At 41.4% G+C, this 15,711-nt stretch overlaps 1 protein-coding gene across 3 annotated transcripts; it reads right to left on the reverse strand.

Annotated features, from left to right (window-relative positions):
* Positions 1 to 1,162: 1,162 nt before the first annotated feature.
* fxr1 (FMR1 autosomal homolog 1) lies at positions 1,163 to 13,531 on the reverse strand. 3 transcript variants are annotated; one of them, XM_048977085.1, is made up of 18 exons: positions 13,389 to 13,455; positions 12,237 to 12,393; positions 11,633 to 11,685; positions 11,376 to 11,469; positions 11,192 to 11,263; positions 10,921 to 11,069; positions 10,722 to 10,815; positions 10,516 to 10,632; positions 7,911 to 8,081; positions 7,724 to 7,802; positions 7,537 to 7,646; positions 7,256 to 7,342; positions 6,964 to 7,174; positions 5,769 to 5,981; positions 5,280 to 5,480; positions 5,114 to 5,191; positions 4,371 to 4,456; positions 1,163 to 2,159 (listed from the first exon to the last, which is right to left on the reverse strand). In XM_048977085.1, the coding sequence occupies exons 5-18, from the start codon at positions 11,204 to 11,206 to the stop codon at positions 1,989 to 1,991; spliced, it is 1,782 nt and encodes a 593-aa protein (XP_048833042.1). In that variant the 5' UTR covers positions 11,207 to 11,263; positions 11,376 to 11,469; positions 11,633 to 11,685; positions 12,237 to 12,393; positions 13,389 to 13,455; the 3' UTR covers positions 1,163 to 1,988. The 3 variants fall into 3 exon arrangements, with proteins under 3 accessions (XP_048833042.1, XP_048833039.1, XP_048833041.1); XM_048977082.1 differs by lacking the exon at positions 12,237 to 12,393 and having other exon boundaries at positions 13,389 to 13,531; XM_048977084.1 differs by lacking the exons at positions 5,114 to 5,191; positions 12,237 to 12,393 and having other exon boundaries at positions 13,389 to 13,531.
* Between the last annotated feature and the right edge of the window lie 2,180 nt (positions 13,532 to 15,711).

Below are 15,711 nucleotides of genomic sequence, written 5' to 3' on the forward strand. Positions count from 1 at the left end.
AAAATGTTATATTCTTCCTGTTCTTCTTAGATCCATGTTAGGTTGTTTTGCCATTGTGATATATACCATAGTAAAATGGCATTGGGCGTGGCTAATGAGCACGAGTTTCATTCACTATATTCTACATTCACACCCACTACATGTAATCAACCAAGTATTTTCTCGGTTGCGCAAACATTTTTCCCAAATTTCGACACGGAATGAAAATCTAGTTAGGTTAGACAAAAGGGAGATTTTTCAGAAAGTAATCATAAAAGATGAGAAAAGATGAGTCCTAAAAATCAGTTTTTTGTGTATTTTTATAGTATCGTGTTTTAATTTGATCCTATTACACCTAACACACCTATACTTCTCAACACTATCCACCCAGTTGTTGCAGCAAGCTATAGTCATCCATTACTTGTTAAAAATTAACTTCGTCTAACTGAACTTTTTGGCCTAGTTAATAATAGCAACTTGTAAAAACTTACATAAATGCTACCTAGTTAATTATTGTAATAATTCTATCTACTTACTTGTGCTTTTAAATGAGCATTACATCCATCAGTGAGTGAATAAGGTTTTAAATTATAGATGTGACAAAATGTAAAATGGTCATTGCGGCATTAATAATATGCAAATTACATGAGTAATTTTCACACCTGTTCATCTCAGTAGATTAAATGGCAATTATTTTTCCTTAATTACTAATTAAGGCAGTTGTGTAATCAAGAGATATTGTTTTTGCTTTTGTTTATAGGCTAGTGCCATTATGACCATAGACTTGACACTGTCAGCTGCAGGAGTGGTAATTGACAGCAAGTGCAACTGACATATAATTAGGTATAAGCTGTGGTAAACCTCAAACCTCCAATTCTAAACGGCCTTTCCTGTGCATCTTACCGTCAGATGCAGCACATAGTAGAATCAATAGCATCTCAGGTTTGCTTTTTCAATTATTTTGGAGAATATAGTGATGCAATAAGCGGGACAGTAAAGATACAAGATTTCAAGTGTGACTGTCCCCTGAGCCAAATCCCAAAAAGCTAGAGGTGTTTTTCGCAATTGTTTGCTCTGTTAACATTATCATTAAGAACATATAGGACCTGGAACAATGCTACCAGAATAGTGCTAAATTCTTCTGCACAGTTGCCAACAAGTTACGATTAAAGGAACACTGTAATCAAGATGGAAAAAAATTTTTATTTAAGAACTACCTGCATACAAAACATATTGCACATCAAACAACCAAAATGACCATTAAAAAACACAAAGAACTAACAAACATAGCTTACAGAACAAAAAAATAAAAATCTGGAAATTGATCTTTCAGTACTCCAAATGACACCTGCAAAAGGATTGAGTTTGGAGTGTTTACAGTTACTACAGTTGAATTTAAATACTGTACATATTCAAATAAATAAACCAAATGAAGCCCACTTTGAGAATTCACTCCCATTATCTTTCCAGTGTTCAAGCAGAAAAAGAAAATACAATCTTCAAGTATTCTGAAGGTAGTGACAGCATTAAAAAATGGACAACAAAGTTAACAGATCAGTTTCCAGACTAACATTTTTCTACTGGGAAAGTTACTGTTCAGTGCAAATATCTCTCAGACTGCATTTTCTGGTTTCTCCTCGTATAAGAAGTGGTTGCATATTAAAACGTAACAAAAGCAGCTAACGCTCTTCATAACAAGTAGTAGGACGTCTGGGGTGTTCTCCCATTGTCACCATATTCAACAAAAGGTTTGCTACAGCCAGCCAAAGTTTACTTTTCTACTCTTGGAAGGCACAACATCTGATCACGTCCTTAAGAACGTATTAGGTGTAATTTTTTAATCTTGTAAATGTTCAGATTATTATTTTTTTGGATCCATCCCCTTTTTTGTTCCACTATGAAGGAACTGAAAAGTGCTGTAAAAATCTGGAAGTCCACATGTCTATCTTTGGCAAGCTTGTGCAAGCACTAATATAAAAAAAAAGCGGAGGTCAACCAGGAGTGGAGGCTTAGGACACCCCGTTCTGTACGGCCTGCTGCTTTCCGTCGTCCCCGCTACCAATTCTCGTGGTTCTCTCAGCTGGAGCATTTGATGTTGTTGGGGGCTCATCAGATTTGTTCTTGGGACCATTGGTTGTCACAAGAGCAGGGCTGTGGTCCTCTATAAAATCCATTTGTCCCTGGAGGGAGGGAGGGGGCGAGGGTAAAGCTGAATTTATCTCACAGACTAGCAGTTTTATAGAGATTATACAAATGTCTCAGGAGAATATTCTTAACCAAGTTCAAAAAGTTAAGCAGATAGAAGCCTCTCCTTAATCATACTATTACGAAGATTCAGTCTCTAATCACATGTTGCAATTCTATGAATGGCACATGAATCTATGCAGAGCAGTTTTATTACAACATCCTTATACCAGGGTACTAGTGAAGCTTGAATCTGATTGGTCAGAATGGTTGATTAATTTTCTATAGCTGCTATGGCGAATCACTGTGGTAGGACTATTATAATCTTTAATTCCAACTGTACTAAACAGAAACTACACAAGCAAAGAAATGTCCACAAATGACTTAGACAACAACAGTGCTCAGGCTTAGGACCATGACCTGTGGTCAATGAATAAATACCAAAATGATTCACTGATGTAATACACTTGTACTCCAGTCATACTATACAGTCCTGTGTATCCTGCCAAAATGAGATGGGAGATAGTACAAAAGTATGGATTTAATAATCAGTAAACAAGTTGGGTTTTACCCATAGTGCAGCTGAATACCAAGAGGTACATGAAGCAGAATTTATAAACAGTAAATAACTATGAAGAACATAGCTTTTAAGTCCTAATTGAAATAGCACAAGAAACAAAAATACAGTCTCTCATACATTGTTAACTCCACACTGCTCCATTTTCTTTCATAACGCTATGATTATTGCACTTTCCCACAGCAGCTATTGCTAGTGCAGTGTGCACAAGGTAGGGTAGTGCTGCCCGGCATAAGGAAGGCCAAAATTTATTTGTACATGCATTTTTTTTCCATTTGTATGTGTGAGTGGTGGTAAGTCTGTATATTTCCCTAGTGTGTACGTGTAAAGCTGGGTATCCACCAAGCCAACGACAAAAGACTATAGCTGTCAAATCCAGTCAATTGTGAAAATTTGTGCTCGAACGCAGTGGTACAATTAGAGGCGATGGTTGACATACAGTAGGGGTGGGAGGTACACCGGTGCCATAGTCATTATCGGTGTGATTGTGCGCCATGCCATGGATTGCAATATACTTTTAACACCACAAGAAGAAAATACCCTATTGAAACAACTACCTATTCAAAAAAAAAAATAGAATAGCATAGAATTTTCTTCAAAGTCTGAATACTTGTCTTTATATAGTATACACTATAAAGTATATAACCTGTTTGTCTACATTGCGTGAATTTTCTATTAAAACACACTCTGACGCTGTCGTGATAGCAAGTAAACAAATTAAAAATAAACAGATTGTGTAATTATATACATTGAACAAATATAACCTGGTTACACACACACACACACACACACACACATATTATTATTATTATTATAATATATAAGTAGCAAATTAAAAATTCTCAAAATCAGCATATACATGCACTGCTGCCTTCATGCAAGGTGCGTGTAAAAGGCACTGCCCAATGAATGCATGGTGATGTCGGGCCAAAAATAGCCACTTAACTTCATTACCCTACACCTAATTTAAGAAAGGTTGGGAAAGAGAAATACAAAAGACAAGTGTAATGTCGGAAACAGTCGAGGAGGACAGGAGAGGAGACTCGATCTAAAAAAGGGGGGAACTTTTTATTGTTATTTGGACCTGGTTTGGTTTTAACTCAACATGGAGCAAACGTCAGTATTATGCAAACTTTGTTGCTATGTTGTGATAACACTAACGCATTGTTACCTCCAGTTCCTTATTCGCTCACGTTGCTCTGGATAACACATCATTTAAATATTTCACTGTACGTTTCAGTAGCTGTGTGCCTTGATGTTTTCATTTTGTGCTTCCTGATACAATTTGTCGAAAACTCGACAAATACCGTGATAATAATTTTAGGGCATATTACCCACCCCTAACATACAGTCCAATCAGAGACCTCAGGTTCGCCAACTAGCTCAGAGACCGATTAAATATGCTAAAATGGCCAAAAGACAAGCTACGGTGACAAACCACATGACCGTGCTGCACACTCCGGCACGACGGCTAGTCACTGTCTCTCACCAACGCACCAAAAATCGGCTTGGTGTGATCCAGGCTTCATACATATCAGGTAGTTAAGTAACAGATGCATGAGAAAACAAAGACAGCTGCTACTATGCACTGCTATCTGCTGTGTACACCTGCATCCCCACCCACTCTCACCGGTTCTCTTTTGTTCTTCTTCTGATCCCTTGGGTTCCTCTGTCTGCTCTGCGATTCTGCCCGTGATATGTAATCTGCCACGGTAACTGAAACACAGAATTAAAAATACCTACATAAATGCCTTTTTTCCATAAAAACATGCTAACCCACACAAACACCACCTATCAGTGTGTGCTCCAGAAGAAATTCAATAAAAAGCCCTACAAAAAAATAAAATGCTTGTTAAAAACAGCCTGAAAAATCACTGGAATAGTATGCAAAGTATTCAATGACCAATTGTTATATCCTCCATAACAGAACAAAACAAATTAATTGCGCAGTTCAGATATTGTTTACAACACATAGAAAAACACAGGAAAAGGCTGGTATTAGTTACAACCTTTTTAAAACATATTAGAACATATTGTCATATGAGAACACACACACACACACACACACACACACACACACACACACACACACACACACACACACACACACACACAGACTTACATAAAACAAGGCTAGCACACAAAAAAAATCAACTCAAGGTCAAAACACAGTATTAGCGGTTTAACAGTTTGATAGGGATGAGGACATTCATGCATATGGTTTTAAATGACCCGCACACACTATGCACCGTCCACATAACCCCAAGGAGGGCCCCTGCAGGCTACACAGGCCAAAATGCAGCCTCTTGGCTAAGCAGCCTCTTGCAGGTCATGCGGCTTCGAAACACACACAGCCTGGGCCTTCCCCGTTACCTGTGTGCCTCTCCTCTGGGGGGCGGAAGCGCCGCCTACGGCTACGATTACGCCGCTGGGTCTTTGCTTCAAAATCATCTACAAAATGAAATTTGCAGAGACCCCTTTTTAAAAAGGAAATTTGAGCGGAGGGGGGCGAGGGGGCGCACAGCCCGCTGGTGCTTACCTATGCCGTTCTCACTGAGCGAGGCGTTGTCGGACTCGCTCTGGCCGTCCATGAGGGTGGCCTCCTCATCTGTGCGCCGGCGGCGGGAGCGACGGCGCCGGCCGGTGCTCAGGTGCGACTCGCTGGCATCGGTGTCGGCCGTCTGGTCTGTCTCTGTGTTGTCCAGCACGCTGAATGGGTTGCTGTCAGGGTCTCTCAGCACTGAGCCCATGTCAAGGAAGAGTAGGAAGGGTAAAGCACATGGAAAACTGGAAAACTCCTCCAAAAACCTGCTGACAACCTCACATGCTAATAGACAGCACTCTGCAGACGTTTTAAGCAGCCAAAGGAAACTACATTCAAAACTTGGTCCCCTTTGGTGTTGTTTTGGTTGCCTGAGTATGTTGAATCAGTTTTGAAGCTAGTTGATGAAACTGACTTGTCTCGAAATTGACTGGGCTGTTTGTCACCAGTCATCCACTACTGCAAAATTTATAGTGAGCCCTGTACCAGAGCTGATGGAGGAGCTGTGTCCCGCCCGTCCTGCCCCACGGCCCCTGGCGCCATGGCCCCCGCGCCCTCGTCCTGGCCCCAGCCTCCGCCTGCTGTCCCGCTGCTGCCGCGGTCCGCGCTCTGTGTCCTCGCCGGCCAGAGACCAGTCGCTCAGTTCGTCCTTCCGTTCAGAGTCAGTCTCGGAGGCATTAGAATATTCCGAGTTTGTACCTGTTGGGTGTGGGAAGCCAAGCAACGGTCAACCAATCCATCCAAAAGCAAACCTACAGCCAAAATATCCACATGCACATCAACCTAAGAAACAATTCTAAGGCACCAGTATCATCTGTATGAACAAACTGTGCAATGCAGCATACATATAAGGCGGTGGCCAAGAGCCAAAGCTAGATCAGTGGTAGGGCCTCCATCTACCACTAGCTACCGCACAAAAAACTCACAGGTGCTTAACAATGCAGCACACAGTAAGAGAAAAAGAGCACTGAATTCAAAATATAATTTTGGCCAATAATTGCACAATATTTCCAGAATCTATAATAGTGACCGTATCCAAACAGATATTATACAGAGGCCGCAGTATATATATATAAAGCATTAATATACTGCCTATAGGAGAAATAATCCACCAGCAAGCTAGCCGAATCTCCAAAAAAACCTCTAGCATCTCCCGACTTATTTCCTTTAAGTGCTGGACAAGCTATATTTCCTCTGAACATCATGGCATTACACTCTATCCATAATAAATTTACATTTAAAGCTCTTACAGTTAGTTGGTTCTACTCCTCTTTGCCCATAACAAAGCAGTTCCTTAATACAACAGCTCAGCTGTCCCTTAAACTACTGTCAAAGTATGTCTAATTTATCTGTGCTAATTACAACTGGAAAGTTGAAAAGAGTCCATTCAGCATGGGAAGAGCTAATTCATGTTGCACCTGAGACAGAATTCATCAGAATTCAGTGAGAAAAAGACTTTTTAATTAGTGCACGACAACATGAGTCTCTCTATGCAGTCTGGCTACTTCTACTTCTTCATAAGATTTAAAAAAAAAAACAGAAGCTGGAAGTTTTGTTTAACCATTCTGAAATAGCTATACAATTTCTTAAAATACGCGTTTCATTCTTCGTAAGAGACTATTTTGAAGTCAAACCTTGAGTCACATGATTCACAGAGCACTTAGTATCTTATCCCCATTACCATAGCCGGAGGTGTAGTTTGGGCCCTTCCGACCTCGCCCCCTGCCCGTGTAGAAGCGGCTGCTGTGCAGGGGGGCCCCCGAGGCACCGTCATCTGCGCCGTAGCCGCGGTCGCGGTCCACAGGCCGGCCGGACGCAGGCCTGAAGCCCATCCCGATCTGCCGCAGCTGCTCGTCAATATGCAGCCTCTCCAGTCGCAGCTGCTCGACCTCCTATGGCCCAAAGGACAGGCGGTCAGTCCCCGCACCAGGCGTCCTCCTCGGCAGCACGCACAACGGCAGCAAGACACTTACGTTAAGGTAAGAGATGTGATACTCCAGCAGTACCTGCACATTCCCAATGCTCTCCTTGGTGCCAACAAACATGAAAGGAACCATTCCCTGTGTCAAGATAGACAGGCTCAAATTATGACAGAATAAAAGACTATTATAGGCATGAACACTGCTGCTGTAAGCTGAGCCAATTATGGCTTAATTCACAGCACAGGTGTGCAAAGTTGAGAAATTTGCAGGCATTAAGAAAATTGACAATAGTTCCCAATATAGCTTCTTTAACCAGATAATTAAGGGCTTACTTCTTGTCGAGGAAGCTTGTTATCATTGTCTCCTTCGATTCGCACTCGCACAACCCCTGACTTGTCGACAATCTCCTGGATAACCTTTCCGTTCTTGCCAATCACCTTGCCTGCAAAGGGAAGAACACAAGTGTTCTTTGTGGTCCTATGACCACTGACTGGGCCGGTGCAGGAAGTTTCCACTCACCAACGAAGTTTCGGGGAATCTGAACAGCTTCCTCAATGAACTCCAGGTAACGTCGTGCCTTCTGTACGGCTTCTGCACTCTTTGGGGGGGGGGGGGGGGGGGGACACGCGAATGTGAAAGGAGCAGAAGTTACAACCTGGAGGCCGCAGCAGAAACAGTGCGTCCCTAAACACAGGGTCCAACTCACCTCCCCATAAATCCTGAACATGCCGGTATCCTCATCCAGCTCAATAGCAGAGACCCCAGGGACCTTCCTGGCCTGCTGGATGTTGCTGCCGTGACTCCCAATGGCCAGCCCCATCAAGTCTTCCCTGACCACAAACTCCTCTTGGAAAGAGGAAGCTAATTGCTTGGTGCTCTTAAAAAAAAAAAAAAAAAAAAAAAGGAAACCATTTCACTTCAGCACGATAAAATGACAGAAGCCTGATACAAGCCTTTTTTGTATGACAAAGGGCACTTTTCCACTGCACCAGGTACTGTACTTTTGATACTTCAGATAACTACCAAAAGCATGGTACTTCTTTGTGTTGGTTTTCCACTGGTGCAGAGATGTTCACGAGTCAGATTTAAAATTAGAGTCAGAGTTAAGTCCCAAGTCTCTGACATAGAGTCCGAGCCAAGTCTCAAACTCTCAAATCTCCATCATGGTTCCAATTTGACATTCCGACTCCGCAACATCTCTCGCCTTCATCCATCCCCCAGTGTGGCGGAAACTCTATTCCATGCCTCCATAACTACCCGCCTTGACTACTGTAATGTATTGCTTTCTGGCCTCCCATCAGAACTTCTCAACAAACTACAATATGTTCAGAACTCTGCCCGTTTGTTAACACATACAAAAAACTCCAATCACATTACTGGTTACCTGTCACTTACAGAAGCAAATGTAAAATTTTACTAATCACCTACAAAGCTCTCCATGGACTTGCCCCTCACTATCTGTCTGACCTTCTTCCATACACACCTGCTCGCACACCAGGCTACAGCCTTCTCACTGTACCTAAATTCAGATTATCCTCTGTGGGTGGCAGGGCATTCTATGTGACAGCACCTACACTATGGAACGCACTTCCTCACAGTCTGTGAGATGCAGTCTCTTAACATTTTCAAGCTTCAGTTGAAGACTCAGTTATTCCACAAATGCTATAATGTAACCACTACTACGTAACATTCCTGTTGTTGTTCTGCTGTTATTGTTGCTGTTGCTTCTGCATTCTTTTCAGTATCATTGTTTGCATTGTAAAGCGTCCTTGAGTGTGAGAAAGGCGCTATATAAATAAAACTTATTATTACTATTTATGAAAACATTTATCCACCCATCTGTTTTTTTTTTGTAGCAACTGATGTGACTAAATGCCAATCACCGCTTGAACAGTTCAACAACTGCATGTATCATACTTCCTTAGGCTCATATACATCTTGAAAGTAATTGCTGTTTGAAATGCCTTTGACGTTGATGTTGCAATAACATTTTTGTAAGAACCTAAGCACTATTCCAATGTCGATTTTAAAAATAATACTTTCTCAAAATCAAATTATGATGAAAACATCTCTTGCAGGAAATTTTAGCATAAATTCCTGAACTGGAACAAACATGTATGCACACATTGCTGTGCTGAAAGCATGTCAGTCTGGTCCTGCCCCGGAACCAGACCAAACCATTGTGGACTCCGCCCCCAACTACATTAAAGTGATATGATTGGCTAATGAATGAGTAAAATCCAGACCCTGTTTGTCGTGCTGCTAAAGTAAATACATGATGAAGTAAATTGCGATTTTCATTTTTACACATCATTCCAGTTAATTAACCAAATGGATTTGTCTCTCAGCTCGTGTGTGTGAGCAATTAAATAAAAGAGTATGCAAGCAACACTGCAACCTCCATGTCGCAAAGTTAGAATAATGCGTGTAGTCGTGTTTCTCTTTTAGTTACGGGAGAGCGGTCAGAGATATTATTGTTTAATCAAATTATTTGCTGGTGCCGTTTTTACTTTATTAAAAACCAGTAAATATGAATGTGTGATGCATCGCCGGATAATTTAAAGCATAATACTACATGGCGTATACGAGGCACAATGAAGAGGTGTGGGCAGCTTTTAAATTGCAAGAAAATACAGTTTGACTGCAAAGGGTATATCAGAAATGAAAAGGTGTTTTTGGGACATCTGCTAAATTTATAGCAATCTATGCTGATCTGTAACCATACATTAACTCAGAATAACATTTAGAATATCCTGTGATTTGTCAGATCGGGTACGCAATTTGTACTAGTGGCAAAACAGAAATGATGTCACACCTCTCCGGCTCTAGTTCCTATGCCCAGTGCACAGCAGCATGCCATGACGTGTCAGATGCTTTCACGGTTTGGTGAGTGTCATACACTCAATGCTTTGCATGTGTCGAATTCCTAAGTCGTCAATGGAAAAGTACCTAAAGTATTGTAACCTGGTGAGGTGGGAAAGTGCCCAAAGCTGTACAGACAAGAAAGAGCACAATTCCCATGTTAGTTCTGTAAGGTTAAAGCAAAGGCTACACGATACTACATCACAAAATTTGAAATATTTGTACTTAATATTGTAATATGAAGGAGATTAAATTTACCTGAAATAAACTACAGCCAAACAGAACCTATTTAACAACAAAGTCTGTCAAATATGTTGGTGGTATTGCTGCAAGTTGCCAACAGACAAAAAGCAGCGACCACAAAAGCAAGGATTATTGCACCAGTGCACATCGCTATGACGATGCCGAAACAATACACTGTGCCGTCCTAGTTAAAGCCCAGTTTTTACCTCCAAGTGTTTTGTGGCTTCTTCATTCCTGGACATGAGCATGAGCTTGGTGCGGATACTGCGCAGGTGCATGTCACTCAGTATGGCAACACGCTTGACAGTGGCCTCATTTGTAGACTGGAGTGGAGCACAACTGCGGTGAGCACAGACCCATATGCCTCCTTAGACAAATAATGATATGATGAGAATTAAAATGTCAGACTCACCAAGACAACCAGCTCATGGGTTTCTGAGTTGTAAAAAATGCGACAGGCTCCTACTGCCTTCTTAAAATCCTTGTGTGATTGCTCATTTTCACACCTAAAAGGAATAAACTGTTTTTACCCCAAAGTCGACAGTAACGCACGCTGGACTCAAAGTCAACTGTAATCCTACGATGAATTATGTGATGCACAGTATACATACGCTGCCCATAGGTCCTCTGGGAGAGGGATGGTGCATTTGTAAAAGGTGTTCTTAGTGACAGCTTTATTCAGATTCATGGGCCGGAGGCGATCGTAGGTGACGATTTCATTGTACGTGGCATCGCAAGCTGCATACTCGATTACGTAGAACTGGAAACGGCAAACAAAACAACTGTAAGAGGCATTTCACAAAGAGCAGCCCCCATATCAAAAGTGAATGTAATCTTATACACTGAAAAGGGCCAAATACCATGCCACCCCATTTTACTTACATCTCCTTTAACCATGCGAACTTTAGCCAGCCACCAGCCACAAGGCTCCTGCTCATTCGCTCTTGAAAAAATCTGTGGAAAAAGAGACAATTACCTAAGGGGAATCAAAACAAAGCAAAACAAGCCCAGGGAGAAAAAATGATTGAAAGGCATCAAAGAATGGATGTTCCTATAAAAGACCTACCTCGACTTCATCACCCTCTCTGATATCCTTCCTGGCATCCAATGGAGGCAGTAGCCGCACATCACTGAAAGGAACTTGTCTCTCTGGTTGCCAGCTTAAAAAGAAAGACCGTAACTGTAAGTTTAATTCAACATTATCACTCTGATAATGACCTTTAAAGAAGTAAGACTAAAGTCAAGTTTGGATGGCTTCAGTTTGAGTTTTTCCTTAAGCGGAATACAAATGTAAAAAAAGACAGGAGCACAGATCATACTCACTTATTTTCAAAGACAATGGTGAGTGAGTCATCATGGACATCTTTGACAAGCCCCTACAACAGAAAATGGAACTCTTCATTAGACCCATCTCTGAATGAGATGTTTCTTAAATATTCATTTTAAGACTAATGTACAGTTTTAGTATATATTTACTGTAACTGTTAAAAAAAAATCCATCAATTCATTTTCAGTAACCTGGTGTTATCCCGTTTTGGTCATAGTAATGCAATGGCTAGTGAGTCTTACATACACACCTTTGCTCAGAAACTGAAACTTAAGAGCTATCTGCATACCTCTGTACTATGGAAGACACAGACAGACATGCACAAATATTCACAAACATGCATCGGCGAGGCTGGATTCAAACCCGCAGTTCCACAGATTGAAACAACAAAACCACAACACAGGCCTAACCTACAACTGCCAGACTGATTTTAGGTACACCAAATCATAAGCAAGAGATTCTCTATATGCCATGTTTGTCGGTAACATAAAACTAAAATAAACAAAAGCATCGTGACTAAGTAACAGTAACTTGGTAAGTCATGTCAGACGATTATATATACGTTGAAAGATTCTCATAACGTAATTCGTCTATTTTTACCAAATGACTTTAATATGCGGGCGTTTTCCATGGAAACATTTGCTGTTGCGGCAGCCATAGGGGAAGAGGAGAAACACGTCGGTCCCTCTTACATCTCAGCGCGTCCAAGTCAAAAATAGCTGGGAATGCGCGGCAGGCGAAGAGTGACGGGGGACAGCTGGGGGTAAAGGGGGAGGGGGAGACGCTTTAAACTGGGCGATCAGGGAAGGCTGCTGCTTGACCAAGTGCACCTAACCACCAAAAGCGCCGAGCAGAACACGACTGGCCACTTTTCGATGACTAGCAGCCACTCATGTCCATCTAGATACACAGAGCTGTTAATTTAGCTCGTCTGATTAAAGAAAAACACGTCTTACATAAATTAAACCCCTGAAAATAAATCGGCATCAGTTCCTTGACAGGTCCGTAATTCATGGATCAAGCTTTCCCGACGGCCAAATATAATGCTGCTCCAGCTACATAATGCTACGGCATAGATAACCATTAAAACTACGTTTGCTGTTTGGATGAACGATTATTTAAAAGACAGATCCAATAATAATAAAATCAGCAGTAAAGAAACCATGTCGCCGTGGCAACCCGACTGTTTACATGCTGCTGCTGGTATAGTGTGAAACTGGACAAATTAAACCGGGAAAACAGTCTGAGTGAGTGGTTAACTAACTAAGAGACCGGCCTGAACTGGCGAGCAAACTGTCTATACTAGCTAACTAAACTAACCTGGTAAACTCCATAACTGATTAAATTGTAAAGCAGCATGAACTGTCGGGCTAGACGGCTTAGCTAGGTCAGCGAAACGCCAACAAAGGAGTTAGCCGACTAGCTAAGGTTAGCCTGACTACCCCGAGTACCGCCCCTCGTCAAAGCTCCGAATTGAAACCTAAAACACTGCAAATCGACTGGACGTACACTTAAGATATTGGGCGGCAAACTGGTAAAAAAATACCGTTTATTTTTATGAACTGGTTTTGGTAGCAAAGCCTGTGGGACATAAGAGGAGCCGACAGTATACATACACACCGCTAAATGTCAGGAAAACACGCGCCGGTGAAAGCAAAGTGGCGCCTGAACGTTCTTCACCCTCTCTGCGATATTTCCACACTCGCCAAAGTCGCTTACAGTCGCTCCGAAGTGGCCTTGAAGTATATTTACCTTGTAATAAGCCCCGTTAGAGCCGCGGATCTCCACCGTCAATTCCTCCATATTGGACGCGCAGTGCATTCTGGGAGCGCGCTCCAGCGCCCTACTGCCGCGAGCCGGGTAAGGGGTCCGGCCCAGTGAGGACGACAGGAGGTGATATGGTGAAGCTTTACCGTGCAGTCATACGCACCAGCTAACCCGAATATCTCTATCGGGCGAACATGCAAACCCCAGACACAAAGAGCGATCTGCGGCTTTCACCTCTCCAGCCATTAAGCTATGAAGTCATACTTGTATCCATAAAACTACCGTGCTCTCTGTACTAATGTAAATGAACTAAGTAATTCGTTCAGTTGAGGAATAACCGATAACACAGAAAGGAGACTTTTATCTCACAATTACTATGATTACGTTTTTGATTGTCGTGTTATAAATTTGCACTAGTCTATTATCTGTATCTTTTTTCATGGTTTGTTAAAGTTTTACTTTCTCATTTACTTTTTTAGCGCATGCTTTTATTTAAAGCAATATACAATCCCAAGTACTTAGAAGATGATTGGATGTATGAATGTATGGAGTTCTAACAGTAGAAGTAACTTAAGTTGAACTCTAAGAACTTTCCCTTTAATTTTGTGCCATCTTGTAGGTGGGAGAAAATAGTGTCCTTAGCTATCAACTTCAACACATTCAACTGTGGTGTTCAATCTTGATAGGCAGTCTTACTACTGTCACTGGACTCCTGAACCACAGAGTTTGTTGCACTGTACCCAGGTGCAAGAATGCTGGCCCATTGTCTGTTCTTCTTTGCAAATGTCATTTTGCTTTTGATTAAATCACTGTATATTGTTGTGACTGTTATGCCAGAGCACAGATGCTAACACCTTGCCTACATCCAGTCCATCGTCATTGGTTCCTGTTATCATGGCCAAAACAGGAAGTGCCAGGTTCAGTGGCTATACAGTGAGGGCTATAAAGTTCAATTGAATAAAAATGGATTGAAATGAGAGCAGAAAGTCTTGCTCTGGGCTTGGTCATGTGTTTTGATGAATGTGTAATACAGGAAAAGCTACCTTTAATCAGTCAGTCAGATTTGGGTTCCTGTCTTCTGTTGTATTCTGTCACACTGTCTCCAGTTCTATGAGAGTCTCAGTTCCACGTCCTGGTTCCTGTTTTCTTGGTTCCCATCTCCTGTAGCAATTTCTGGTTCCATTTTCCACACTGGTTCTCATGCTCCGTGTTTACCAGCCATCTGCATATGTTACCATATCATTTGGATTGGATTCTTGTCAGTTCAAAACACCTGACTGATACTATTGGGCCAACTTCTTTTGGCATCACATAACACTGGAAATAACATCAAAGCCAGTAGCTCAGCATTTGACTACCTGTGCTACAGTATGAAATTTTTATCCTTAACTCATTGGGTCTTGTTCACATTGAATACAAACTGTTTTCTATGCATAATTATTTTTGCAGTAATTATATTTTCTTTATCTCACCCTAACCTTGTTCAAATTATACATTCAACATACTTTCTTCTATAGTCTGAGCTGTTGTGCTGCTGTTCCTGTATAAAAAATATATGCCATTTTTACCTTTTGCATTTGTGATTTTGTATTTATAATTTCACATTTATATCCAGTTAAATCATAACATAAATAGTAAAAGACATAAGCCTGAGTGATTTGTGTTAGTGGTTAACTGACTAAATATTTGGATAGGAGCTATGATCTATTTGACCAGTACATTGTCCTGGTGCCAGGTCAAAACTGTCACTGTAGACATAAAGTAGAATCCAACATGAATGGTTCATGAACTAAATTCTAAATTCCCGCATACTACGCAACACAGAGGGAATTTAGCCTATCGTGAGAGCAGAGAAGTTTGAAAGATCCCTTCTACTGAGTCAAAAAATGGAAAATTAAAACAATAATTTTTAGTGATGATCTGCACAAGGCAAAAGATCGTGAAGCAGAGAAATCATATAAAGATAGACCAAACACTGGTGGTGGCCACAGAGCCCATGAGCCATTATTACTTAATATCACTAATAGAATATTTTGAACATAGTCTTGCAGCGTTCTCTGACAAATAATATATCAGCTAATGGTGTAACGATTCTGGAACCGAGAGCAAAACCACGATATCTCATGTTACGGATATCCCAGCCCCAGCCTGCTGCCCTCTGTTACAGGCGCATCTCGCTGAGACGTCATGGCGATCACTATGGGCATGCACAGCAATCACTATCTTCTCTAACATATTAATTTGACTTTTATTTTTCACTTTCTCTTCTTTCCAGAACATACAGTTTTTCACCTGGAAACTCCATTCC

This window comes from Brienomyrus brachyistius, chromosome 15 (genome assembly GCF_023856365.1).
Source record: "Brienomyrus brachyistius isolate T26 chromosome 15, BBRACH_0.4, whole genome shotgun sequence".
Classification (NCBI taxonomy): Eukaryota; Metazoa; Chordata; class Actinopteri; order Osteoglossiformes; family Mormyridae; genus Brienomyrus; species Brienomyrus brachyistius.